Source organism: Acanthaster planci, linkage group LG16 (assembly GCF_054643075.1).
Source record: "Acanthaster planci isolate LZ-2023a linkage group LG16, COTS_SCS, whole genome shotgun sequence".
In the NCBI taxonomy this organism is placed as follows: domain Eukaryota; kingdom Metazoa; phylum Echinodermata; class Asteroidea; order Valvatida; family Acanthasteridae; genus Acanthaster; species Acanthaster planci.
The window spans coordinates 8493014-8518624 of record NC_141792.1 but is presented as its reverse complement, the minus strand read 5'-3'; the positions used below and the strand labels follow the sequence as shown (position 1 = coordinate 8518624).

Here is a 25611-nt window from a genome sequence, read left to right as displayed (position 1 = left end):
ACATGTTGGATGCAAAATTACAAATGCTTTCAACAGCCCCTCAAGGTACAAACCTTTGCACTGCCTTGGTTGGCAGCTCCGCAACAGCAAAGTAACTTAAATTGCAGTTCTTGTAGCATCTCGGAAAAAAAAAAACCACTAACCCCCCTCACGTGTTCCTATGCCCCGCCTACTCAGCAATTTCTAAACAAAATAGACGGGTACCCAGATATCGATTTTAAGAGTAGGCAGGTCTTCGCCGTCCCCTGGGTACCGATCCTACCGCAAAATAACACGTGGTGCGAAATTCGAGATGGCATCGAAATGCTCACACAGGTTGGTGGCAGTTTCCCATTTCTTAAGAAGGATTGAATTGTGTTTGCCCTCTTGGTGCTTTTGAACTGTTAAACATGTATTAAGTATAGATCCGCTATCTGGATAAGCGATCAGATTATTTTCCTGTATGAGTTCCACAAAAATTTACACGTACTGAGCTGACCATGTGTACGGTAGTTGTGACTGTTCGCCATCGTAGATGCACTTGTGTTATCTAAAGTGTAGACATGTATTTCCGACACCTTCTGTTGGGCAAGACACTGTCACGATACTGGCAGGACCAGGACTTTGAACAGGGCCCAGCCTACATACTTGTACATGTAGGCCTATGTACATGACGTGTGTATGTGCATATACAGAGGATAGTTAGTAGAAGTGATTTGCAACGAGCAGGCAGTGGATGTTGGAACATGAAGGAATTACTGATAGCCAGCCTAGCCTAGGGCCTAACCATGCTAACAAGTAACATGCCTAACATTAATCAGTTTTACTTTTGTCAATTTGGGCACAATTGCAGAATACCCCGCCACTCACCTTACCCACCTCGTAGCCACGGAAACGCAGATATGGAGTCACACTTCCATCAACAAGGCCCATGGCCCACTTCGTATCCCCGGCCCCATATCCGCGTAGCTGCTCCCTGGGACCCGCATTGGACTTGGGAAAATTCTTCTGCCATGCCCATTCACTTTGTGTTGCAGTGCTTTGTTCACAAGGCATACCTTGACACAGCAAACATAACCCGAAGTCAAACAACCTCCACTTGACTACGTAGGCGTGGATTTTTAGGGGGTGTTTTCGCGTGGCGGGGTATTCTGCAATTACCTCTCACTTTGTACTTGCAGTATCCATTTGCAACTTTAACGAGAACTGATCAGCTGACGAACCAATAAATATGCACTGTGATGAGTGGGGATGATTGGGACTGAGGAATTTTATCAGTTTATTTTTTCAAATCTTTCTTGCTGATGCTGTTTACCCAGGCTGTAGCAGTTTATGGAAAGAGTTCTGTATACACGTACCAATGCCATTTGACAGCCTGTGCACAAACCCTGTGTGATTTCAACTTGACCATTTTGACATGCTCCCCCAAATTCAACTGCTGCAAGTGTAAATTGTGCTAGGCCGAGATAAAAAAGCATACACTGCACTGCTGTATATCATAATCTTGTGAACTAGGGTGCATGTGACTGTGTGTGGAATGTAAACAAATACACTTTGGACCGGGCATACAGTATTAACCCTAACCTCACCGAAAGCTACATGTACATGTACAAAATATTACTTAGTAGTAAAATGTAGCATGTGGACTAGTGCTGTAGCTTATGAACACATGACCTTATTGATATTAATATTAAATGTGCATTTTCTTCACCATGTACTACTACTTTAAAATTGGCATGGGGGGGTCTGAGTGGTGCAAAAAATGGGGGATAAAATTAATAGGCACATAACCTCTTTTTAAATTAAGCATATAGAGCTGTATACTTGTACATGCTGTTGAGCTGCCCAGACCTTCATGTCTTTGGGACATTTCACACACACAGTGGAAGTCTTCGGGATAAATCTTGCTGCAGTCACATTCTGTCGTTCAGTGCCCTGTGCATTCAAAGTAATCCCAGACAGTTTCCTCTTCTTATAAACAACAGGAAGAAGATTGAGGACATGACAGCCGAGGAAATGATGGCTGCATCTGACTCGGACTCTGGGAGCGAATGGTCTAATCCTGAGGAAGATGTGGGAGAAGATGGTGACAAGAATGTGGAGGATGAGGAAGATGACGATGATGATGACAGTGAAGATGAGGAAGGTGATGTGGTAGAGGAGGATGAAGAAGAAGTGTTGGTGGGTGAAAAGGAATACGGCGGACCAGAGGAGACAACTATAGAGGGGTGAGCTGACATAGTGAATGCCCTGCACCCTGTCTTAACCCTAACCCCCTAGGCGTTTTTGCTAGACACTATCCTCAATCCTTGAAGTTCCTCTGAGTATCCATGCAAAAAAATTGCATTCAGCCTCACTCCTCGGAAATTCTCCAGTATTTCTTGTATGACGTGTATGCCCCCTGCCTCAGTCCTTCCAAATTTTGTTGAGACATAAAAATGGTATCCCAAATTTATTTTGTGTACAATCTAGATAATAATAATAATAACACATTTCTTATATAGCGCGTCACATAGCACATCTCGATGTGCTTCACAGTAATATTATGAAATAAAGCAATTAATGAAACAGGTGAGTTTTAAGTAGTGACTAGATATGCATTTATGTAGGGCTGTGCGTGACCAACACAAATTCTAACCCACAACCTTGACATCGTGTGTCCTTTGCAATCAGCCACACTTTATTGCCATTTTCCTCAACCTCCAAAATCACCCAGATTATTTTGGAAGACTGAGAAGGGATGGTCCAGGGTTAGTCCTAGCTGTCTCAAATCCCCTGTAATGCCACTAATTGTGTTTGCATTATTATGGTGGATTCTTCTGTTTTATCCATGACATGATGTCTCCCAAAGTACATGTAGACTGTATGTTTACAGTGGGTAATGTGCATTCTGAGGGCAGGATTTGATACCTAGAGAGTTAGCACTAACCTAATAAAAAATTTTAAAAATTCAGAAACAGGCTTTATCTCCATAACATACATGTACATGTACCAGGGCCGCTAGGCACTAGTGTTCCATAAGTCCACATCTCTGCAAGCACCAGCAACAGTTTCAAAGCCCTGATTAAGGCTAGAGCCCTGCTGAAGGCTGGAGCCCTGCTGTTCACGTTCATTCTAAAGCTGCACTGCTTGCTACTTTTAATACAGCTTTCCCAAAATCAAAATTTCAGAGATGGAGACGGGGGTTTAATTGGCCAACATTTTTAAATGCTTTTAGTTTGTGTCCTTAGTGTCAGGTTAGTGTATGTACATACATGTATATGGATGCTTGTTTTATGACGTACATGTACCACAATGTATATCCTCACAGTTTTTGTCTGCCACTATTTTGTTATACACTCAAAGCCTGTTGAGCTCAATAGCTCCAATCCATTGGATTCAGGAGGCTTTTCCTTAAGTAATGAAACTTCTCAATGTATGGGGTATGTCAAGAACTGTTGTCTTTGGAACTTGTGTTAAGTTTCTTAGCCGTTGAAGTTTCAACAGCAGGTTTTATCTTGCATTGTTTGGATGTTCTAAATGTTTGCCTTGGAAGTGAAATATCCAAATCTCTTGGTTACGAGTATCTTGTGTTCATAATCACAGGAAAAAGATGAGCAAACACAAGCAGTCTTTGGAGAAACTCAAGGAAACTGACCCAGAATTCTACAAATTCTTGCAAGAAAATGACCAGGAGCTGTTGGCCTTCGACGACTCCGATGACGAATTATCCAGCGACGAGGAAGGTGCTCTCCACGAACTGCCTGACAAACTGGAGGTGAGAAATTAGAAAGGATTTGCCAGAGGGAAGCACGGGTTGGCTTGATTAGCTCTGCCCGACAGTGATGTCGCGCTGGTAGAAAAAGTACTCCCTCGCCTGCTCCAAATACTGTACATGCCAAGTACATGTTTGTTTGTCGAGGTCAGGGCACTCACTTCAGGTTGATTGCAAATGCATGCTGTGTGTTGACTTCTATCCAGTTTGTTAGAGAGATGTTACTTAAATCGTGTACACAGTACACAGTGTCACAATGGAACTGTTGCCACTGGAAGTGGTGCAGAGGTTGCATATTAGCCAGTGGATGCTCAAAGTCAGTAGAGTGTGCACGCTTATGATGCAGTGATTGACAAGACTAATAGTAATAATAGCATTGTGCTTTGACAAATACATGTACATCCCAGCAACCTACTGAGAAGCATTTGCCCAAGTTGTGAAAGGACTTTTGATCAGTCTGCAAGGAGCAAAAACCTCAGAAGAAGTGATTCAGTTCTAAGTAGTTTGAAAAAATGTATTTCGGTTTTACGTACTGACCTTGGGGGAGTGGATAAACGGGGTGGAATTTTCAGGGGTATTGCCTGATTTCAGGATGTTTCCATCATATTATGTTTCCATCATTCTTATTTCCGGATTTTTCAAACAATCTTATGAAAACTGTAAAATCCTGTGCTTACCTCTGTGGTGGTTTTATGCATAAAACATACAGAACACAAGAAATGGGATTTTTAAGGGGTGTCCCCAGGCAAATACAATTTATGTACAATATAGTTGTACCATTTTATGTACCATGCACCTTTTCTGCTGTGGTTCCCTCAAAACCTCTGGTGATGGTGGATACTTCAAAGATGTTTCAACTTCCTCCAATCTCACCCCCACATTAAGCAACAAAGAAACCCATGTACAAACCGTTCTATGATAGGCCTACATTTCAAACTAAACTAGCCATCCCTCTGGAAAAAAAATTTGGAAGAATTTGCAAGAGTCAATAATGTTGTCAGGGCCCATGGCTTGCGTATTTTTATCAGTAAGGATAGTAGCTTATGACCTTTGCAAACTTTTTTTTTTAAAGTTTGTTTGTATTTTTGCAGGAGCAAGTTGATAGCGATGATGAGGATTACGTTGCTGGCGGCGACAGAATGAAGCCCCCAAAACGTGAGGGGAAGGATGTGACCCTGGCCATGGTGGATAAGTGGCGGCAACAACTTGAGGTGAATTTTGAGTGTTGCTTGTCCTAGCTGTGGTGCAGACAATCTGGAAAATAAATGCTGAATAAGAAAGTTTCTCTGATTATCCAGCATTGTGTACAATTATCAATCACATAAATAAGTAGGTTTTAGAACCCAATCTGTGATTCTTGTCAGCTTTTGATGGATTTAAGACTTGCCCATTCCTGGCCGTGTGACTTTACATGGAACTTTAAGTCTAATGACATGCACATTAGAGAGAAAAGAATGTTTATGGATTAGTTTTCTGGAAAATGCTATATTTTGGGAGATTGGGTGATCTGAGAAGTTGTCCAGGGGATAAAGAGCCAATGATTTGGGGCTTATGGCAGCCAGTGGTGGTTTCAGAGTACATGTTTTTGCATGTTTATGTAAATTGTTCTCTCTTTGTGTTGTGAAAGGCAAATTCATTGAACAGTTTCCAGGAGGTTGTTAAGGCGTTCAGGGCTGCCGTACAGCAGATATCGTCAGCTCAAGAAGGCAACAAGTACAGAGTGGAGGGCAGTGGAGGTAGGCTGGTTGTGTCTAAATTATGTGAAAAGAATCTCTGCTGATATGTTGCAATGTTATGGACCTCAAGTGCCAAGTTTGTGTCCTGAAGCATTGTTCATTTCACACAGTTGCAACTTGTCACAACATATTTGCATCTTATAACTTGTGTTTAATAAACATGCTCCAGTGTATTCTGACTCCCTAATGTGAATGTTGAAAGTTCTCAAATGGGAACGCTGAGTTCAGAGTGGGAAGTTTGTTTGTTTGTTTTGCATTTACAAGCCTTTTTATGGGAATGCCACTTCTTCCCAGATGAGAACGCCTGCCATTCATAAATGGGATTTTTTGAACTGGTCTTTCTCAGAAGTATGCCTTCAGGAAAGGAAATTAGAAATTTCAATTGGACCAAGTTTCCAGGCATTTTCTTAGGAAGCTTAAGTATGATATTGTGGACTTTGTATGATGACAACACCCTTATATTTGCTCTACTTTGTAGTGTTCAATGCCGTCGTCAGTCTCTGCTTGAAGCATGTCCATCCTTCTTTGCAGAACATACTTCAGTTGGAGGACAAGCCAACAAAAAAGTGAGCTCTACTCAAGTAAAAATCCAGAGTTATATTTGAAAATATTCAAAAGCGATGTACATGTATAGAGAAATACATGTTTAGTAGAAAGGGTAACAGGCCAACAGTACAGTTCGTATGAGCTGGTTTCAACCAACATGACAATAAAGGTTTCCGTGCAGAACCTTATACAAAATTGTAGCTTACGGGTGTGCAGAAACAAACTGACGGGAGCTTAAGTAAAAAAATACCTTGATGTCATATTGTCAGTAATGTCACAGTCCACATCTCATCACAGTTTATGCCTTCAGGGCCCATTCTTTCTTCCAAGAGTTTTAAAATCCAGAAGTATACTTGCCAGCAAACTTCAGCTAGGCAGTTGTTGACATGTTGATGCTGTGTTATTTTCAACAGATACTGTCTCAAGTCTCCCCTCTGCTTTGGTTTAAAAAAATCTGTTTTCTTCTTTTAAAATGTTTACAGACGAAATCTGCCTTCGTCTTCCAAACGGTGGAAGCAAGTCCAAGCTAGCGTCAAGTTTTATCTCACTGACATCATGAAGGTACAGACCACATCCTGAGGCATATTACTGTATTCCCTGTCTAATCTTCATTATGGAAAGTACTGGCTAAAGTTTTCCAGGATGGACCCGAGTTCAAATAAATATGTGTTAATGAGGTTTTTTCCTACCTCAATAAGATGGGAACATACATGTAAGCACCATCTTGTGCAAGTGTGCCCTGCTTCTGCAGTCCTGAAGCCATGAAAATGATGTGTGCGCTTGGCCTGTGAAAGGATAGGATTATGCTGAGGCATGGAGCTCTCTGTCACGTGTTTTTAGCACCTTGCTCAATGCAAGAAATGTAACCCAAAAAAGTACAGTGACAAGGTGACTGAGCATGCACCCTACTTTTAAGAGACAAGGAAGGTCACTGCACACTGAGGGCACACAAGACTGCCACAGAGCAAGATGACGTGGATGCACTGAGTACAGATCTGTGGCAGACATGGCATCCACTTATCCTCCAAGAACATCTCATTTTGCGTTTTTACCATTGAGGGCATAGACTTATGCAGAATCCATAACAAGCATTAACCCTAACTCCCTAGGGTGGGTGCAAAATAAAATTGGAGGATTCAGGACTGTTAGGGTTAAGGAGCGAGAAATTCTCTTTTCCGCTCATTTTAACTGGGTCCAATAAGGCGTGAGGTCAAAATACAGACGGTTTAGAAACAGTTGAACGGTTGGTGTTAATCCCCCTTCATTCTGTTCGTCTTTTGGTGTTGGACAGTTCAACGGTTTGAAAAGAACCGTCTGCCCTGGATTGTCTAGCTTCATGAGCACAGCCTTGGTTGTGAACAAAAGATCCTATTCAGGGAGAACTTCATTGGCCCTGGTCAGCCTTCCTGGGCTGGCCGTGAGGATTAGGGGTTAACACCTTGTGATAGGAAGACACAGAATCAACTGCATTCCAGGCTACAGACATTTATCTAGCTTCAGATACGTTTTGAGTGGGTATTTCATGACAAAAAGCGTCGCCCTAAGATAATTGTTTGTGTTTAAGTGTTTTTAGACTGGAAAATAAATGCGTTTATATGGGAGTGACGGGGAATGCCAAACACGGTTGCCTCATGTTACCGCCTGATCTATCGTCTATGAAAGGAAATATTCACGTAGAGGCAATTTGAATTTATTTGGAACTTCTGTCCCGTGTACCATATTCTTTGAAGGTAATAAAAAAATGTCAAACTCTGCATCAAATAGTGCTGCAAGTATGTGTTCGGTCCAGACAGGGCTTGGACATTTTTTGCTGAACTTCGGATCGGTTGGGGTTCGGACATGTACTCACGTGTACAAGTACAATGCACACTGAGACATGAAAGGCTCGCTACGATCGTGCTGCAAAGGCCTATAAAGTATTTCTACGTGTAAAATTATGAATCTGCTATCTCTCCCAATCCGCGAGCAACTTTGATTTGAATACCTTTTTTATAAACTTTTTTTCAGAGTTTGTTTACGAGTACATTCCATATAAGGTTATCGTCAAGGGTGTGACAGTTTCCGACCGTGTTTTGCCGACCAGAGCGGTTGTGTTCGGACCACGCTTGACTCGACAAAACGACCGTAAGATTTGTGCAAATAGAAAAAAAACAGCATGCTCAATTAGGACTTTCCTCCAGTACAGAATACAAGATTAAAATCATATTTCTAGCAAATTGTGTTTTGGTTATTTTTGCGAAATAGATGGCTTTTGAAAACTACGAAAATGGCTTTCGTTGCATATCTGAGGGGGAACCTTTCCAAGGACGGTGTGCACGTGACCAAAGGGGATATTTTTCATCAGCCTCTTTTGAAGGAATAACAGCATTTTGTTATTTGAGATCTGGCAAATTCCATTACAACGCGTCCGAACTACGATCAAACCCTTCATGGTCAACTGAAAGGCAAGTTACGCCACCGCGTGAACAAAAATCTCCTCGCGCTGCGCTGAAGCACAGCATGCACCGAACTGCTTGGCAAAATTTTCATCCGGGGATGCCTTGGATCGAGCGCGAGTCCGACTGTGATCGGCATCCAACCAAGATTCGTTTTGCAGTCCATTTATGAGACTATTGGCCTAATATGGAACGTCATTACCTTAATATGGAACGTAAGGGCGTGGCTATCGTAGATTGGCAAATAAAATAATAAATCTGAATATACATGAGCACGATTGGATGTAGTGAGAATTTAGAAATGTTATGCAGTGACAATGCCGTACGTTGCTTGTTCTTGGTTGATTTCAGAGTGATTCTCACCACATGCTTTTTACAACCTTCTCATGATGCGGGCCATTGTAAGTTTCAGTATGTTCACGCACGTGTGGAGCACGCCGTATAACTCGTTATCCATATTTCGTTGTGTTTGTTTTTTATTCAGTTTTCTTGTATTTTTGTATGTTTTCCCGCGTGCCATAAATAAAATGCCTTATTAAGGCCGTACATCCGAACCGAACAGTTTGGTTTGGTTCAAAAGTGCCTTGTTTGATGATTTTTGCCTCGGTTTGATGGTTCACCTGCAGCACTAGATTAAATTGTGTTATTGTTTTAATTTATTGTGCATTTAAGTTTAATAGGTAAAGTCAAACACCAGAGATAAGTAAAAAACCCGACATGTTTGTTTTTCCAACAAGAATTTTGTGCAGCCACAAAGTATTCAAAGAGTACACAAGAATCGTACGTACAAAACATATTGCAACGTGCACGCATGTACTATTGACTTCAAGAAAAAACATGTACTTGTATCCTTAAATCGTGCAGGTGCAGCTTCGAAGCAGAAAGCGCGTAGTTCGCATACGTGTCTTCCTCGATCCTACACATGAAAACCTGCGAGCGCGCAATACTGAGTCCCAGCTTGTGCACACGGGCAAAAAAAAAGGTTTTATCTGTAACTACATGTTGGCGAACAGAACACTACGTCGTGTATGATTCAGATAAATACTATTTTGAGTTAGTATATTCGATTCTGCAGGTATACAGTTAGGTGTGTATTTAACTCATGATACCGAGACAAAATATCAAGATTACAGGGTATTGAGACCTGAAAAGACTGGGTCTGGAAACTGACAGCACAACACAACTACTCAATACACGTGTTTTATCAGGATGTTTAAAACAGTCTGCCGATCTAAATCCTCCTGTGGAGCTGCAAAGTAAAGAGCTATTGTTATGACTAATCCACCAGACCGCAGACGTTTATGATGCCATAATGCGATGAGCTGTCCGTTGTTTACTGGAAGCTGCTGAGTGCAAGGTGTACTCGACCGCAACGGTTTGGCCAGCCTCGCTGAAGCGTTCGTCTTTACGATGTTGACCGTCCGTGAGGCTTACCGTATACAAAGCGTTGGACGCTTTCAAAAGCGTTTGTATTTTGACCTCACGCCTAACCCGAGCAGGGCTAAATCCTTTAATTTCATGTGAGCTTTCACACCAAGGGAGTTAATACATGTGTGAACTCTTGCCTGTTGTTGATTGGAGCAGGCTTCAGGTTTGGGTGATCATTTCCCAAAAATGATTGTTAGATTCAATCCGTTCCAGCTGCTGAAGCAATTATCCGAGACCACCATTGTCTGTGTTGTGTTACGTCACATCCACCGCATGATCCCTTATTTCTGCTGCTATCCACGGTTGGCCAAGGACCTAGTTAAGGTGAGACAGTGATACCTGCTACTGTTGATATTCAAATGTAGCACAAGGAGGTAAGTCTTAACAAAACGAAAGCTTGAGAAGTTCTGTATACCCAGTGCAATCCACTGTGCACTGGGGCATGTGGAAACTTTATTTTCAAGTCAAAATGTTGAGGGTTTAGGGAAAAATTTCCATATATGGATATCACTTCGTTTTCCATGCGGTGACCTGTTAGCCATCTGAAAGCCTCAAAATGTCCTAGAATTTGGCGTCCGTACATAGAATACTGTCCAGGATTGATGATATGAATGTATTCTAACTGTAACTTGTAGATGTGTCTCTGAATCTCAAAGCTGACAGACCTTATCATAGTATGGTGGATATTGTGTCAGAGGTTCAGATAAGTTGTGCAATATAGATGCTTAACCACTACCAGCCGGGGACTCCGAAATCGGAGCCCTATGGTTTATGTGTGTGGCCGGGGTCTCCGAACTCGGACAAAGGAAACAGGGCCCTGTAACAAAAGACCGTACTCCAAACAAAAGACCAGGCTGCTGGGCATTACCGGCATTTTTCACTCTCAAAAGTGGTGATAATCCAGTGTTATTTTGAAACCGTATACCAGGGTTTGGGGTATTTAGAGCAAGTGGATTACCACCGGGGACAAAAGCTCTCCACCACCGAAGCGATGAGCCACACAGTACCGCTGCATGCTAATCTGGCCCCTATTGAAAAGAGGTCAGCAGTGCACTGAGCCAGGTTCGTGAACAAAAGACAGTTGTATAACACCGCACAATCTGGGCTCTGTTTACAAGGCTGTAGCCTGGCTGAAATATTCGGGCGTCAATGAAGGTCACCTGTCAACTTAGAGTAGTGCCTAAAGATTACTCCGTGCGGCTATAAACGACTGTTAAATGGAATGATGAATTGTTGAAGGATTTTGAAAACGGAACAAATGATAGTCATGCCGGCCCAGCATCTTCAACGTTTAAAAATGCCCCGACTCGAAGTGGTTAATTTGACCAACATTGTGTAGAGTTGGAGAATTGTTTTGGATAAAAATTTGCCTAACTCTGGTTTATTACATCTTGTCGCACTGTATGATACATACGTGTGCAGCCTCGTGGCTCAGAAGCTACCAGGTTTGTAAAGGTCATACGTGTACGGTGTCCTAGAAATGCCAAACAGGATAACAATAAAGGAGTGCCTGTGTGGTTTGATACTAAGAATTGAAGAGTAGATGACTGAGTTATTGGGTTTGGTAATTTCAATCAGGGACTGGTGGGCCTGTGGAGCACCGGGGAGGAGGCAGTGCGAGTGCTGTCGTTCCTGTCGCTCTTCTCAATCCATCGCTGCATGCTCAAGAACGGCTGGCTGGAGTACATCCTGAAGGTAGGAGACTCACTTCAACATGTCAGTGATGTTCCCCCCCATTCCTGCTCCAGGGGTTTCCTTGATGTTGTCGTGGCATTAATATTGGCCATGTCAACCATATCCTTGCCCGACTCATGCACCACACGTTTCTTCACTTATCAAATTTGACTCTATCTGTGCAGTGTGGCATCAGCAAGAAGCATGTGTGAACTGCACACATGCACAGTGGGTGGGGCTGACTTCTGACTGCATTGATGTGTTCTTTGCAGTAGTTGTAGTCGAGACACGACCGTCCACAAGACCAGTTATAGAGTACCGAAGTAAATGTGTCATGAGCAGGGCTCTATTTTAAAGGAGTGCGCTCGCGCTCCTCCGCACTCCTTAATGTTTTCGAAGGAGAGCAAAAAAAGCGCTCTTTAAAAATTTAAGGAGTGCATGTTTTTTTCAAGCCAGCGGATGTTGATTTATGACAAGCCCCTTGAATCTCGTTGGGTCTACAGTAGCAAACGAGTCCAAAGATTGGATGTGTTAAAACACAAGGGCTAGTGATCAAAGTCTTTGAGTTGTGCGCGCGTGCTTGATGAATCCCGCATCGCAACACACAAATGCGATAGCGAATTTGTGCGAGCCTAGTGCGTGTGGGCAGGCCTGTGGAATTCCATGGACGCACGTGGCCGCGCCAGGCCGACCTCTCTCCCAGAACGGGTCGAGTTCAGGCGCTACCGTGACGTTCTCGGCTGTTTGTGAACAGCAGAAGTGAGTTTGTGAAAAACCCTGTAGTGGCTGGAGGATGGTGTGTGATACTGTTGCGTGTTCGTGTGGTGCGAGCGTGAGAACAATGTTCGCTTGTCGAGAACAGAAAGTATGTCACAGGAAAGAAAAAAAGTCTTTGGCGGGTAATGTGCCCGGTGTTCTATACGAAAATGCACTGGTCGAAGTAGTATTGTGAGCACAGGAAGGAATGATGAATACAATCTGCAGGGGACGCGCAATACGTTTTAAAATACCAAAAAGAAAGGATGCACATGCGCAGTAAATTCAGAGCCCCTGTAGCAGCGAAATGGATTGTCGGGCAAGCGAGGAGACTAGTCAAGTTATGCACCTGTCAATTGTAATCCCAGCCCCGGGGGACCGGGGACTAGCGGGCACTTGGCGGGGCAGATAAAACGGGGCCATTGTTATAGTCCCGGCCAAGTCCCCTTAATTTGCGCGGCCAGGGCGGGGCACCTTTTTTTGTATTCCCCGGCTAGGCCTTCAAGTTGTGACCAATCCCCGCACAATCCCTGCCCCAGCTTGCGGGGTTGTGTCACAACAACCATACAACTATAAATAAGTAACTAATAACTTTCATTAATTTATAAAAGTCCCCTACTCTTCTGGGTCATTGCTAAGATGACATCGAGTCAGTCGCCGTAAGTGCAGGTAAAATGCCACCGAAATAAGGCAAAGCAAGGGGCAACTGCTATAATTATCCCAAACTTTGGCGAAACATTCGTCCGCATATCTGAAGCACCGCAATCAGGGGGCCAACGACCCAAATCGCTACAATCTTTCTTTGCGAACGTCTCAGAAATAATTATGGAAATACATCCAATAGCAAAATTTGTTATGCACTGTGTGGAGACCAATTGACCAATTGAAACGCTCGTTATGTACATGTGGCCATGGCCAGTGCCAGCACATAAGACAATTAACAATTATCACAACACTTCATTTGTTTATTGAAGATTGATCTAGAAGATAACCAATGATTTGAAATGTATCGCCAAATCAAAGACACGTGACCAGTGCTACTTGGTTGAAAGATTAAATTACACATGTTTTAATCATTTAGTAGTCCATAGAAAGTGGCGACAATGTTTGTAAAAAAAGAAAGGTCTGTATTTTGCATGCACTAATCCCCAAATGAGGTGTTATCTTTGTCAGGTTTTCATCTGTCAGGGTAGGGGAAACACTTTTAGATGATTTAACAAATTGTACAACCCCCGCCTAGTCCCTGCTATCGTCCCGGGTCAGCGGGGCAGCCATTGTTCAACCCTGGGCAAGTCCCCGCTATCGTCCCAGCCGGCGGGGCACTTTTTTTTGACATCTTGGGTACGTCCCCGCTTTATTTTCGAAAGTCCCAGGTCCCCCGGGGCCGGGATTACAATTGACAGGTGCATTAACCCAATGAACTCAGTAAAGGAAGTTAAATTGTGTTAATTTTATTGAGTTTGTTTACATTAACTTGGTTTTTTAGCGAGAGCAAATCGCCCCCCTTAATTCACTTTGTCGATTTAAGGAGAGCAATTTTTAAGCGCTCTCCTTAAATCAACAAAGTGAATTAAGGAGAGCGATTTTTAGCTCTCCTCATATTTAGTAAAATGAAGCCCTGCATGAGCACAATTTTGTGTGTGTACGGCGTGAGGTCAAAATACAGACGGTTTAGAAACAGTTCAACGGTAGGTGTTAATCCCCCTTCATTCAGTTCATCACTTGGAGTGGGACAGTTCAACGGTTTGAAAAGAACCGTCTGCCCTGGACTGTCCAGCTTTACAGGCAACCTTGACAACAATGAAGTTTGTGGCTTATACTACCCCAGCGGTGTACTATATATCCTATTGAAGGAGAACTTCAAAGGGCCCAGGTCAGCCCTCCTTGGCTGGCCAAAGGATTAGTGGTTTACACCTTGCGATGCAGAGCCAAATGACTTGCATTCTAGGCTACAGACGCTGCTCCAGCCTCGTACACAAAACCCTTGAATGGGTAATTCATGACAAAAGACATCTTCAAAAGACTGATGTCCGTCTTTAAGTGCTTTTGAAACTGGAAAATAAAGAACTTTATTTGCTCGCTGGAAATCTTACCGTCTGATTAATCGTCTCTGTAGAGACATAGACACAATTTGAATTTATTTTGAACTTCAGTCAGGTTCACAAATATTCTTTGAAGGTACATGTACAAGTCAAACTCCGCATCAATTTATGTTTGTTGTTTTTAATTTCAAGGAAAAGAAAATGACACGCTCTGCAGTTTCTAATTTTCCACAATAATCTCATTAGTAGGCCTAACCAGTTATTCTTGCTTACATTAATGGAGCTGTTTTGTAGTTGTTGAATTTCCAGACTGACACTACAAAGACAAATTAGTGTACTAAATAGCCTTCTAAACGAATCTTCTTACAACATACATGTAACCATGTAGTAATAAAGTGTAAATGTTAGAAAATGTTCAAATGCAATCCTTAACACTGCATGGGAATGTGCTTTACTCTAACAATAATTTTTTGGTCCTGGGTATCGCTACACGGAGTCTACATAATGATTTCAAGTACCTGTACTACATAAATGTTTCCGAGTACTCATCTCATACCGGGCCCTTTTGCAGCATTGATTGAGTGCTTCTACTGTTTTGCAACAGTTGTCCGTGTACCAGTCTGTAAAAGCTGGGAACTGCAATTTTGCTTGATGAAATATGCTCTGAATGAGGCTTCGGTCTATTTGAGGAATCTTGCACTTTTTATTGTTCTCATCTCTGGAGTTGCCTGTCACATTCATGGTGGCCAGTTCGTTCTTCGGAATCTCTCATTTGAGGATATTCACACATAAGAGTCTTCCTTTTTCGTTGTCCGTTGATGATTTCCTCTGCTGTACCTCTTTCAAAATGGCTTTGTAGTCATCAACCGAACGCTTCATGGCCTCGTTTCCTCCAAGAAGATGCTGCTATTTTCATCGTGAAGAGTACGCGCAGAGAAAAAAAATGAAATGCAAACCACTCAACCTGAAATCAACGCGATGTCTTCATGCCGCGGACACATGTCGAGTTGACTAATACAAAATGAGTCCGCTCATTTTTCTATTCCTCATTTTTTTAAAGGTGATCAAGGATAGAATGCGGTTTGTAGACGTAATTTACAGTTCTGGAATCTTATCTTGAAGCCAAAATGAAAACAAAATGCAACATGCGCACATGTACTACTGACTCGACGAAAAAAGCAGGTGCAGCCGAGCGCGAAAAGTGGAAAGTGCATAGTAGAATTACTATATTCGCGGCGTCCCAGATTTCAGTCATATTCCCCAACATAGTGTATTATTGGAAAACGTTGAATTCAAAGAACCAGACTTTATTCTACGATTTCATTCCGACCCCCCCCCATCACCTGGTACCATCGCACTACAGGTTTAACATTTATACTGTACGTTCAAGAACACGACCGAAATTGGGGACGCCGCGAATACGGTCTGTTCGCGTACATGTTTTCCTCAATCCTACACATGAAAACCTGCCGGTGCTTACCAAGGAGCAAAAAAAGAAAAAAGGTTGTATCAATAACTGCACGTTAACGAACAGAACAAACTCTCAAGTACGATTCGTGTAGATTTCGAGTGAGTATGATCGATTCTGCATGTGCACAATTAGATGTGTGTTTGACTCATGATACCGAGACAAAAATAATACTACAATAACAGGGTATCAAGACATGAAAAAACGGGTCTGGAAACCGACAGCATGGATATTTCGCATTTTATAGACGATGCAACTATTCAATATTGTCAGGAAATTAAAACAGTCTGCAAATCCTGGTGGCTGTGGAGCAATTGAAATGACTCATCCACCAGACTGCAGAAGCCCATAATCCGATAAGCTGACCATTGTTTACTGGGAGCAGTTTGTCGCAGGGAGCACTCGACCGCGAACAGTTTAGCCAGCCTAACTGAACTGTTCGTCTGTGCCATGTGGACCGTCGGTGGGGCTTAGCGTTTACAAAGTGTCGAACGCTTTCAAAACCGTTTGTATTTTGACCTCACGCCTAAGGCATTAGGGCGGGAACCAGTGCATGAACCGACAGATGCGACTACTCCATTCATGTGCACTACACTTTCTGGTTCAAAATGGCCTCACTTTTCAGTACTCAGTAAGCCACTTCAAAGATGAAGAAATACATTTGTGACTTGAATCGAGACTGCAGGTCTTGTTATTTGTCTATGATGGTGCTCCAGGGTCTTGTGATGGTTTTATGAGATCTCAGCCACTGATCTGATTCTTTGACACAAAAGAGTTCATCAGAATTTCATTTTATTCATTGGCTACCTCTTTACACTTTCAGCAAATGTACTTGGCGTATGTGAGGAACACCAAGTTCACGTCGCCTTCCACACTGCCTCTCATCAACTTCATGCAGCGTTCCCTGACTGAAATGTTTGCTGTCAACACGCAGTTGGCATACCAGCACGGTTTCGTGTACATCCGACAGCTAGCCATCCACCTGCGCAATGCCATCACAGTCAAAAAGAAGGTAGTGGAGGGATTCATGAACATCTGTGGCCAGGCACTGTACCCTTGTACCCTACCAGACTACCATGCGATGACAGATTTGATCAGAACTTATTTAATGCACAAGGAAGGTTTTGCCAATTCCAAGAAATTATTTCTTATGGTCAATTATCCTTCACACCGTTGCCAATGAATGCGCATGTTCTGTGTAAATGATCAGTGAAAAATATTCCATGATATCTTGCATACAAAACATTGACAGTTTACATCTGCATTTTGTAACATTATTGGTCAGATCATGTGGAAAGTATCAAGTGATCCCCCCCCCCAGAAAAATTGTGTTTTGAACTTGTGATGATATCAGAAGAGATTATAATGGAGTTAGTCCTTCCCAAGACACATATTCAAAGCTCTTTTAGGGCTCTTTAAATATTAACCTTCTTTGATTCATTTCAAAACATCATGTCATTTTTCTGTAGAGTTCAGGGAGCAATGGCTTCTTAAGTTCTGGGATGATTTCCTCCAGTCCAGAGCCACAGATATCTGTATGTTTCAAGTGGATCTCATTTCTTGAATTCTTTGAACTGTTTTAGGACACCTACCAGTCTGTCTACAATTGGCAGTACATCCACTGTTTGAATCTCTGGTGTCGTGTCCTGGCAACGCTACACGCCGATGAAACGCTCCACCCCCTGATCTACCCGCTGGTTCAGACTGCCATCGGAGTCGTAAAGTAAGTTATAGAGATGTCCTTGGAGAGCTCTTCAGTGCCATGCTGTCTTTGCAAGGTCATGAAGTCATTTTCATCAAATTTGCCGTCTTGTTTTTATGCCATGTTTGCAGTGCACAGGAAAGCCATTAGAGTGTAAGTTATTCCTGCTCATTTTTAATTGCCCCTATATTCTCACTGAACTGTTTTTTTTCCCAATCTTAGATTGATCCCCGCTGCACGGTATTATCCTCTACGCTTCCAGGTTGTCCGATCCCTCAACTTTCTCTCTGAAGCAACGGGTACATTCATACCTCTCCTGCCCTTCCTTCTGGAGGTAAAAAAAAAATCCCTTTTGTAGTGCCAGTTTGTAGTTCACATTGAAATTTTTCTTGCAACTTGGGTAGAATCAGTCTAAGAAATGGCCACTTCTATTTCCACATGCCCTACCAAAGCAATTTTTCATTATTTGGAATATGTTGTACCTGAGGGATAGTCCTTTCTAGTTTCAGTTTCAACTCGACAACTCCTAGGAATAATTGCTGTTGTTACTATTCCCAGATCTTTGAGTTCACTGACTTCAATAAGAAGCACTCCAGCATCTCCTTCCGACCTTTGAACTTTGCTGTCATGCTCAAGGTGTCCAAATCTCAACTCAACGAAAGAGCATTTAAGGTATCAAATTTGTTTATTTATATTAAAAATATCCTATCCTTTCTGTATAATAAATAAGCCTTTTAGGAGTTAAATTTGAATACAATCTGGTGCACTGAGTTCTTTAAATCTACATGAACATGCCAATTTGAATTCTCCATTTTAAAGACACTGTTGCTATAGATAGTGATTCAGGGCAAACTTTGCATGGTGACCACCACCTCTTGAATGGACTGGTTCCTTTGTTCCCTTCCTATCCATTGAAAACAGTGTATTGGTGCAGTGTATCTCAGTGTACCCAATTTTATTCAAATGTAACGTGCTAAAGGCTTTTGCTCTTTCATCTTTTCCGGTTCTATTGCAAAGCTGACAGCTAAAATCTTTAAAAAGATTTGTTGGAATTGGCCACACTGCCTTCAGTGTTGGCCCTAGAAATAGATTAGGGGCTAGGAGAAGAGAATCAGCTTTTTATACCACTGTGCATCGGAAGACAATCCAGCTATCTGTACACATGGGCTACGATTACTAGGTTAACCACTTCATGCCGGGGCATTTTCAATGTTGATGATGCTAGGCCGGCATGACTATCATTTTTTCGTTTTCAAAATCTTTCAAAAATTCATCATTTCATTTAACGGTCGTTTATAGTTATAGTCTAAGTTGACAGGTGACCTTCATTGACGCCCGAGTATTTCAGCAAGGCCAGCAGCCTTGTAAACAGAGCCCAGATTGTGTGGTGTTGTATAACTGTCTTTTGTTCACGAACCTGGCTTAGTGCACTGCTGACCTCTTTTCAATAGGGTCCCGATTAGCATGCAGCGGTGCTGTGTGGCTCATCGCTGCAGTTGTGGAGCGCTTTTGTCCCCGGTAGTAATCCGCTCGCTCTCAATGCCCCAAACCCGGTATACAGTTTAAAAACAAGGCTGGATTATCACCACTTTTGAGAGTGAAAAATGTCGGTAATGCCCAGCAGCCTGGTCTTTTGTTCGGAGTACGGTCTTTTGTTACAGGGCCCTGTTTCCTTTGTCCAAGTTCGGAGACCCCGGCCACCCATATAAACCATACATATCCGAGTCCAGAGTCCCCGGCAGGAAGTGGTTAAGACATCAAGCACACCTTGACTCAATCCTGGCTGATGTTCAGACAAGCTAATCCCCCATTTTTCAGTTCACATACACAAAGCCGAAGGAGTCTGTTTTGAACTTTGATTCAGCCGCTGTACATGAAAAAATATGAGGTTGGGTTAAGACTCTTGCAAAGTTGCTCAAGGTCATACATGTAACATGACTCATGTAACATATGACATGAAGTGAAAGTCAAGGGTTTTCAATCATGGATTGCATGATTGTTTCATTGTGTTTTATTTAAGCCACATGAAAATATACCATTATTTTGTGCACTAACATGAGCCCATTTTAAGAATTCAAGGTTCCTTGCTTGCTATTCTCTGTTTTGTTTTGTTTGTATAAAACTTGACAACAAGGGAAGTTAGAGTCAAGAGTGCGGATAAAACAAGTCGCTGTTTTGTTTTATGTCTCAAGGATGGCTTGATAGACCAGTTGTATGAGCTGCTGCTTGAACATCTGCAAGTGCATAGCCACGCGATTGGATTCCCCGAGCTGGCTTTGCCAGTCATAATGCAGGTAGTGTGATCACACCCTTTGCAGTTATTCTTATTTGTACTTATCTTTAATAGGAGTACCCAGCCACTTTTCACTCAACAGTGGCTGGGTTCTACTTCTGTCAATCCAGTAGAATCCTACAAAACTGCCTCATGGAATTCGAAAGAGCCAGGAAGATTTTGGGGTTGATCACTAAAAACTGTCTATTCACACCAGTTTAATAATAATAATAGTAACAGAACATTTAAAAGCCGCGTAGTATCTAAAAACAACCCTCATTTTAAGGGTACCGGTATGTTGTCACTTTCCGAGCACATTGGATCACAAAATCTGAACATTTCTTAGACCATCTTAGCTCCCTGGGGAGTTTACTATCCAAAAGCTGCAGTTTCAGGTGCAAAATGGTAAACATAAAAACCGCTTCTGCCCTGAAAGATACCCATGTACTCCTGAACAGAGAGAGGCAGATGGGCCCAAGAGAGGACTTGGCCAAGGTCCCAACATGAAGCTAACTGGGGATTCGAACCCGCCACCCTCCGATCCTTTGATCGGAAGCTAAAAACCCAAACCACCGGGCCCATATGTCTCTTATGTTGTAATAGTTACATGTTCCATAGTCCTGATACTCATGAGAAACTAAATATAGGGTTGTAATGTCTTTTTTTTTTCTCACTTCAACTGGCATCATAGTCAAGATTGCAAACTTTAAATTCCATATGCTATAGATTATTTAGCCCTCTGGTGTGGAGATCAATGACTAAGCCACTGACGAATATCTCATGCCAAATACAAAATATCTTGAAAGCAAGTTATCCTTTCATCACCGTGGAATGTGTACATCAACTTCCTGAACCTAAAAAGAATGGGTGCCTGTCTGCTTTTTTTATACATGTGTTTGCGGAGGCAAGCTATTTTGTTTTCTGATGCCGATGTCATGATGTCGAATCTTAACAATAAGGATACTGAATTTTTTTTTTATGAGATATGATTTACCAACAACAAAGTATTCATCTTCATTTTGTCCTCTCCTCGTAGCCTGAGGACAAAGCACATGGACCAGCTCCATAGTGCGGACCCCAGTCCCTCACATCTTGTGCCACAAAGCATGTCTAAACGTAGTCTCGGTCAAGATGTTGTTGTGTTGTTGATAAGCGAGAGGGCACTCACCAGACAAATACCTGGAATGCACAAACCACAACTAGCCACACCAGCAACATCTTGGGAAGTTGGTCAAATCTGCACTCGAAATTGGGGGAAAACTCACTCTGCATTTTCTGTTCACACATGCGCATTCCCGTTGAACAGCCACAATGAAGTTTTACAATAGTCCGGTACGATCCTCAAGTTGCACTGGTTTAAAGTTGTGTTCGATTGCTAGTGAATAGTAAATGTACTTGCTGCTGCTGGCCAGCCATTCAACGGTCCAATGCGAATGAAGATTCACATTATCATGGCAGCTGAGTTTCCGGACCCGGACTCTGCCCAACAGCATGGACCACGAAAGTGTATGATTTGTAATAAGGGGTTAATTGTACTTGTAAATGTACAATGACATACAATCAGGAGTCAGGGAATAGACAGATCATGCGTGATGCATTTTTTCCAAAGTGATTCAGTTAGACAATTTAGCGTGTATCATGTATGATACTAATTATGTGCACTCGCACAATACAGATTTGATCAACTTCCCAAGACGTTATGGTTGTGGTTCATGCATTCCAGCTATTCGTCTTGTGAGAGCCCTCTCACGTATCAACACTATGTCTTGACCAAGACTAGTCTAAACACAGTCTTTATTCTCTGCCTTACCTCAGCTTAAAGCCTTCCTGAAGAAGTGCAAAGTGGCCAACTACTGCAAGGTGATGAAGGGCCTTCTGGAGAAGGTCCAGGAGACCTGCCAGGAGATTAATCGACAGAGAGACTCTGTGACCTTTGGCGTGTCAGACGATGCCGCAGTGGTAAGAAAACATACGAACCTCGGAAAGATCTGCATCACAAACCGGGCATTTTAGCACATGTCAGCCATGCCTGAAAGTTATAGCCCAGGTGAGAAATGATGAGTGTATCTGTGGAATCACTTGTCTTGTGGCTGCAGCTGTGATACATACCCCAGGCCGTAATGACTTGATTGGAACATTGGCATAAATACATGCTTGTGAAGGGGCTGCCAGCACAAAGCCTCTGAAGTGTTATTGGTTGCACTGAACTGTATAGATCCTAGCTGCTTAGAAGTCTCATTGTCCAAGGTCTTGAGTTACAGTTGTATGCATAATGCAGGCCCTGTGACTGTAAATGTTGAGATGAAGCTGACCCTGCAGTGCAGGGACATTTGCAACCTGACTGCTTTTGACTGAATGTTGGAGAATTTGAGAGTTTAAATCCAGTTAAAGTTGTCCGTGAATGACCTGTGTATAATGCCCTGTACGTATTAAATTCCAATAATACCCACAAATGTTTGTTCCTTTTCTGCTTTTGCAGACTCGAGACTCTGTTGCTATACTATTTGATTATATGCAGGCTTTTTACATACATGTAGTAAGGAAAAGGGCCATTTTCCAATACTCAACTTCGTCTTCGTCTCAGGCTTCATGTAGGAAACTAATCCTCGATTGTAGGCCTGAAGCATTTTTAATTTAAATTGAAATACTGTATTGTTTGGCTCCTTTGCATCTTACTTGATGTTTTGTGGCACTATCAGTCTTCCTATTGCACATGTCACCTCAAAGTCAGGAAGTAAAAAACCAGTTGAAGCCTGAGACGGAGCCCAAGTTGAATATTGGAAATCGTCTTGATCAGTGTTCATGTAGTTATCAAAGTCTACAAGAATGTATTGTGTAAGAACCCTGGATACCAGACTTTATTCAGGACCACATCAAAAAAATTTAGCCCTGGTTAGCAAACTTCCTGGATAGGTGTGTGCTTTGACAAGTGTTACTCGAAACAGTTGCTATGCCACTCTGCTCATAAATTGGCTTATCGAGTCGTGCACCCGGGCTCTTCTCACCGCAGAAAGCATGGGAGAACAAGGTGAAGATGCAGGGCACCACATTGAGCAAGCACTACGCCACCTACAAGAACTTGCGTGAGAAGGAGCTGAGACGGGAGGAGGCAGGAAAGGAGACAGTAAGAGAATCTTGCAGATACTTGAAGTTTTAGCTACCTGTGAAAGTTACAAGCAGTGGATCATGCTCGTTGTGAGACCCAGGCCATGTCTGTTGAAAAGCTTGACTTGTAGAGGCACTTCTTATGATATTATCTGTGAAGTTCCATTCAATCAAACGCATTGTGTTTGTTGTTATGGTCATTTGAAGTGCATGATCTCTTGCCTGTTTGTCTGTGTATGTGTAGCATGCAAGTGGGAAAAATAAATATTTTTACTGACTTGTCTTTGAAATATGGGAATTACGCAAGAATAATGTATTCGATTTTCACAAAATTAGTGTTCATTACCCCACGACATTACTGGAAATACAACTGAAGGCATGTCACAGGAAAAAATGCATTACGATGATATTGCAAAAGCTCTTGGGGTTAGAAAGATTGATGTATTGTATAGTTTTGATTATTTCAATGAGCTTAGATTGCACATCATATTTGCCTTATCAAGGTCAATGGACAGTGGGAAAAAGATGGTCATTAACCAGAAGACCATGTCTTGGCCTTAGCCTTAATTATCTTCTCCTTGTTTCTAGATGACTGATGACATTCCTACATTGCACAAGAGGCAACTGCAGAGGAAGGAGGAAGACAAACGACAATTTGGGGAGCTGTTTGAGGCAGACAGCGACTCCGAGGATGACATCCTGGTGCGGGCTGAGCGAAAGCAGGAGCGCTATACCCCAAGCAAGAGAGGTCAGAAGAGGAAGAACGACAACTTGAATGATGACGGTAGTGATAATTTTGATGATGATGAAGGGGATGATTCTGATGAGGATGATGATGGCACCGACGAAGCAGAAAGTGGTGAGGATGCGACGGAGGCTTGGGCTGCAGGAGAAGGGGTCAGGGCAAAGGTCAATCCCATGTCAAAGGTCAAAGGCAAAGTGAAAGTGCTGGAAGAGGGAGAGGATAAGGAGGACATTGTCAGGGATTTTGATTTCTGGTGTGATGAAGAAAGCGAGGGTGTGGATTCGAGGAAGAAAAAGAAGAATGTTGGTGGACTGAAGAAAAAGAGTGGGAAGAAACTGACAGGCAGACAAAAGAGTATTAAAGAAGGAAACTTTAAAAAGACCGGGTTTACGTCCAATAAGGGCAAGAAAGTCAGGGTTGAGAAAAAAGTAAAATCAAGACCGAAGTCTTAGATACTAAACAATTATGGATAAATAACTCTCGTACGTACAAATGTAGTGAAATTAGCATATTAATTGGTATTTGCAGTTTTTATTATACGAATGGACAAAGAATTGGATTGGTGTAGAATTGGAACCTGTGACCCGTAGAGAATACTGCCAGTGGTCATCGGTTTGGGTCCAACTCCAGTCGCGCTCAGTGCTTAGATATCTTTTTAATATTGTATTTTGAGACTATGACTTTCCTGAAAACATAGTGTATAGAATTCCAGAGTGTTTTTTGATCAATTTCTCGCGTCGGCCTACAAAACCACAGACCAAATTGGCCTTTGTTCAAACCAAGCAGAATTATTCAATCTACTTCCTGTGGAGCTGTTGGTTAAGTGTCAATTACCATGATGATGAGTCATTTGCTGCATGTGTAATAAATTTGTAATAAAATGTTACATTTTAAATCACAACCTGTGCCCAAATACAAGATACAGTGTACATGTATATTTATTTCGTTTAGACGGTGTTTTTTGAGCAACATTACTTCACTTATATATATTTGTTACTGTACGTGTACTTTACAAGCTATTGCTTATTTTGTCGGCAAGGCTGTTTGTGATTTATGTCCAAATCACGTCTTTACCTTTTTCTTTTCGTCGTATATCAACACCTTGCTTTAAAATCTAGTGATCTGACAATTTACATGTTGACCGTCCATGCGAAGTTCTGTACTTTATGGGGGTAGCACTGGGAGCGGTAGTTGAAATTATGCCCACCTGAATGTGAGCCATACATGTTCCAAGGCAGTTTTCTTATGACGCCAAGCTTGAAAGAAGTCTATACCACTGGAATAAAATATGAGCGCCTGTGCACAAAACGAAGGATGTGACGTGATCCACTGACTGATATCAGTCGCATTGTAAGCAGTCATTGTTGTGACTATTATATCACTGATATGAACCCGTTTCCTCGCGGCAATTCGCATTGTAGCCATAAGTGACTCATGTAAAGCCCCTCTTGTAGTCATACCGGTATTTCACGAATGATATTTCATTGATACATACAGTTTTGGTCTCCCCGCATGCAATTTTCCATTTCGATATTTTGGCAACGCAGTTTGGGTGCATGTCCAATATGCCATGCTATACCTCAACACCATCAAATATTAGACGAAGGAATGGCATATCTTACTGAAATACGGCACGAGTCGTCACTTATTTCTACATTCGCTAGGTTTTAGTGCATTCGGACAATTTGGTTTTCAGTTAGTAGATAGCTGTATTGTAAACGTGCTTTGTTTTCCTCTGGAGCTAGTGTAGAAAATGCGCGTTAACGGCCCATATGTAATCTCACAAAGTGAAAGTACGCGGCCAAAATTCAGCAGTGTCTAAACATTTTTTGTTTATCTTCCTCACTTTTTATTTTTTTCCCCTACAGCTCCCTCTGTGCGTATCGTAACAACTTACAACGATCAAGTATCTGTCTTGCAACCAACAAATCCCTGAGTGACGGAACACAGACTTTCGTTTCTATACTAC

The 25611-nt window shown here is 42.2% G+C and overlaps 1 protein-coding gene across 1 annotated transcript; it reads left to right on the top strand.

Annotated features, from left to right (window-relative positions):
• Positions 1 to 250: 250 nt before the first annotated feature.
• noc2l (NOC2 like nucleolar associated transcriptional repressor) lies at positions 251 to 24954 on the top strand. Its single transcript, XM_022248496.2, has 17 exons — positions 251 to 315; positions 1965 to 2207; positions 3565 to 3736; positions 4825 to 4944; positions 5361 to 5469; positions 5948 to 6035; positions 6498 to 6576; positions 10092 to 10202; positions 11457 to 11573; positions 16642 to 16830; positions 17402 to 17541; positions 17743 to 17854; positions 18079 to 18192; positions 19713 to 19814; positions 21608 to 21751; positions 22803 to 22916; positions 23486 to 24954. The coding sequence occupies exons 1-17, from the start codon at positions 293 to 295 to the stop codon at positions 24092 to 24094; spliced, it is 2586 nt and encodes an 861-aa protein (XP_022104188.2). The 5' UTR covers positions 251 to 292; the 3' UTR covers positions 24095 to 24954.
• The last annotated feature ends 657 nt before the right edge of the window (positions 24955 to 25611 follow it).

Coding starts and splice junctions, on each gene's coding strand:
- noc2l (XM_022248496.2), top strand. CDS start 293: ATGGCATCGAAATGCTCACACAG. Junction 316..1,964: donor GCATCGAAATGCTCACACAG/GTTGGTGGCAGT, acceptor TATAAACAACAG/GAAGAAGATTGAGGACATGA. Junction 16,831..17,401: donor CCATCACAGTCAAAAAGAAG/GTAGTGGAGGGA, acceptor GAACTGTTTTAG/GACACCTACCAGTCTGTCTA.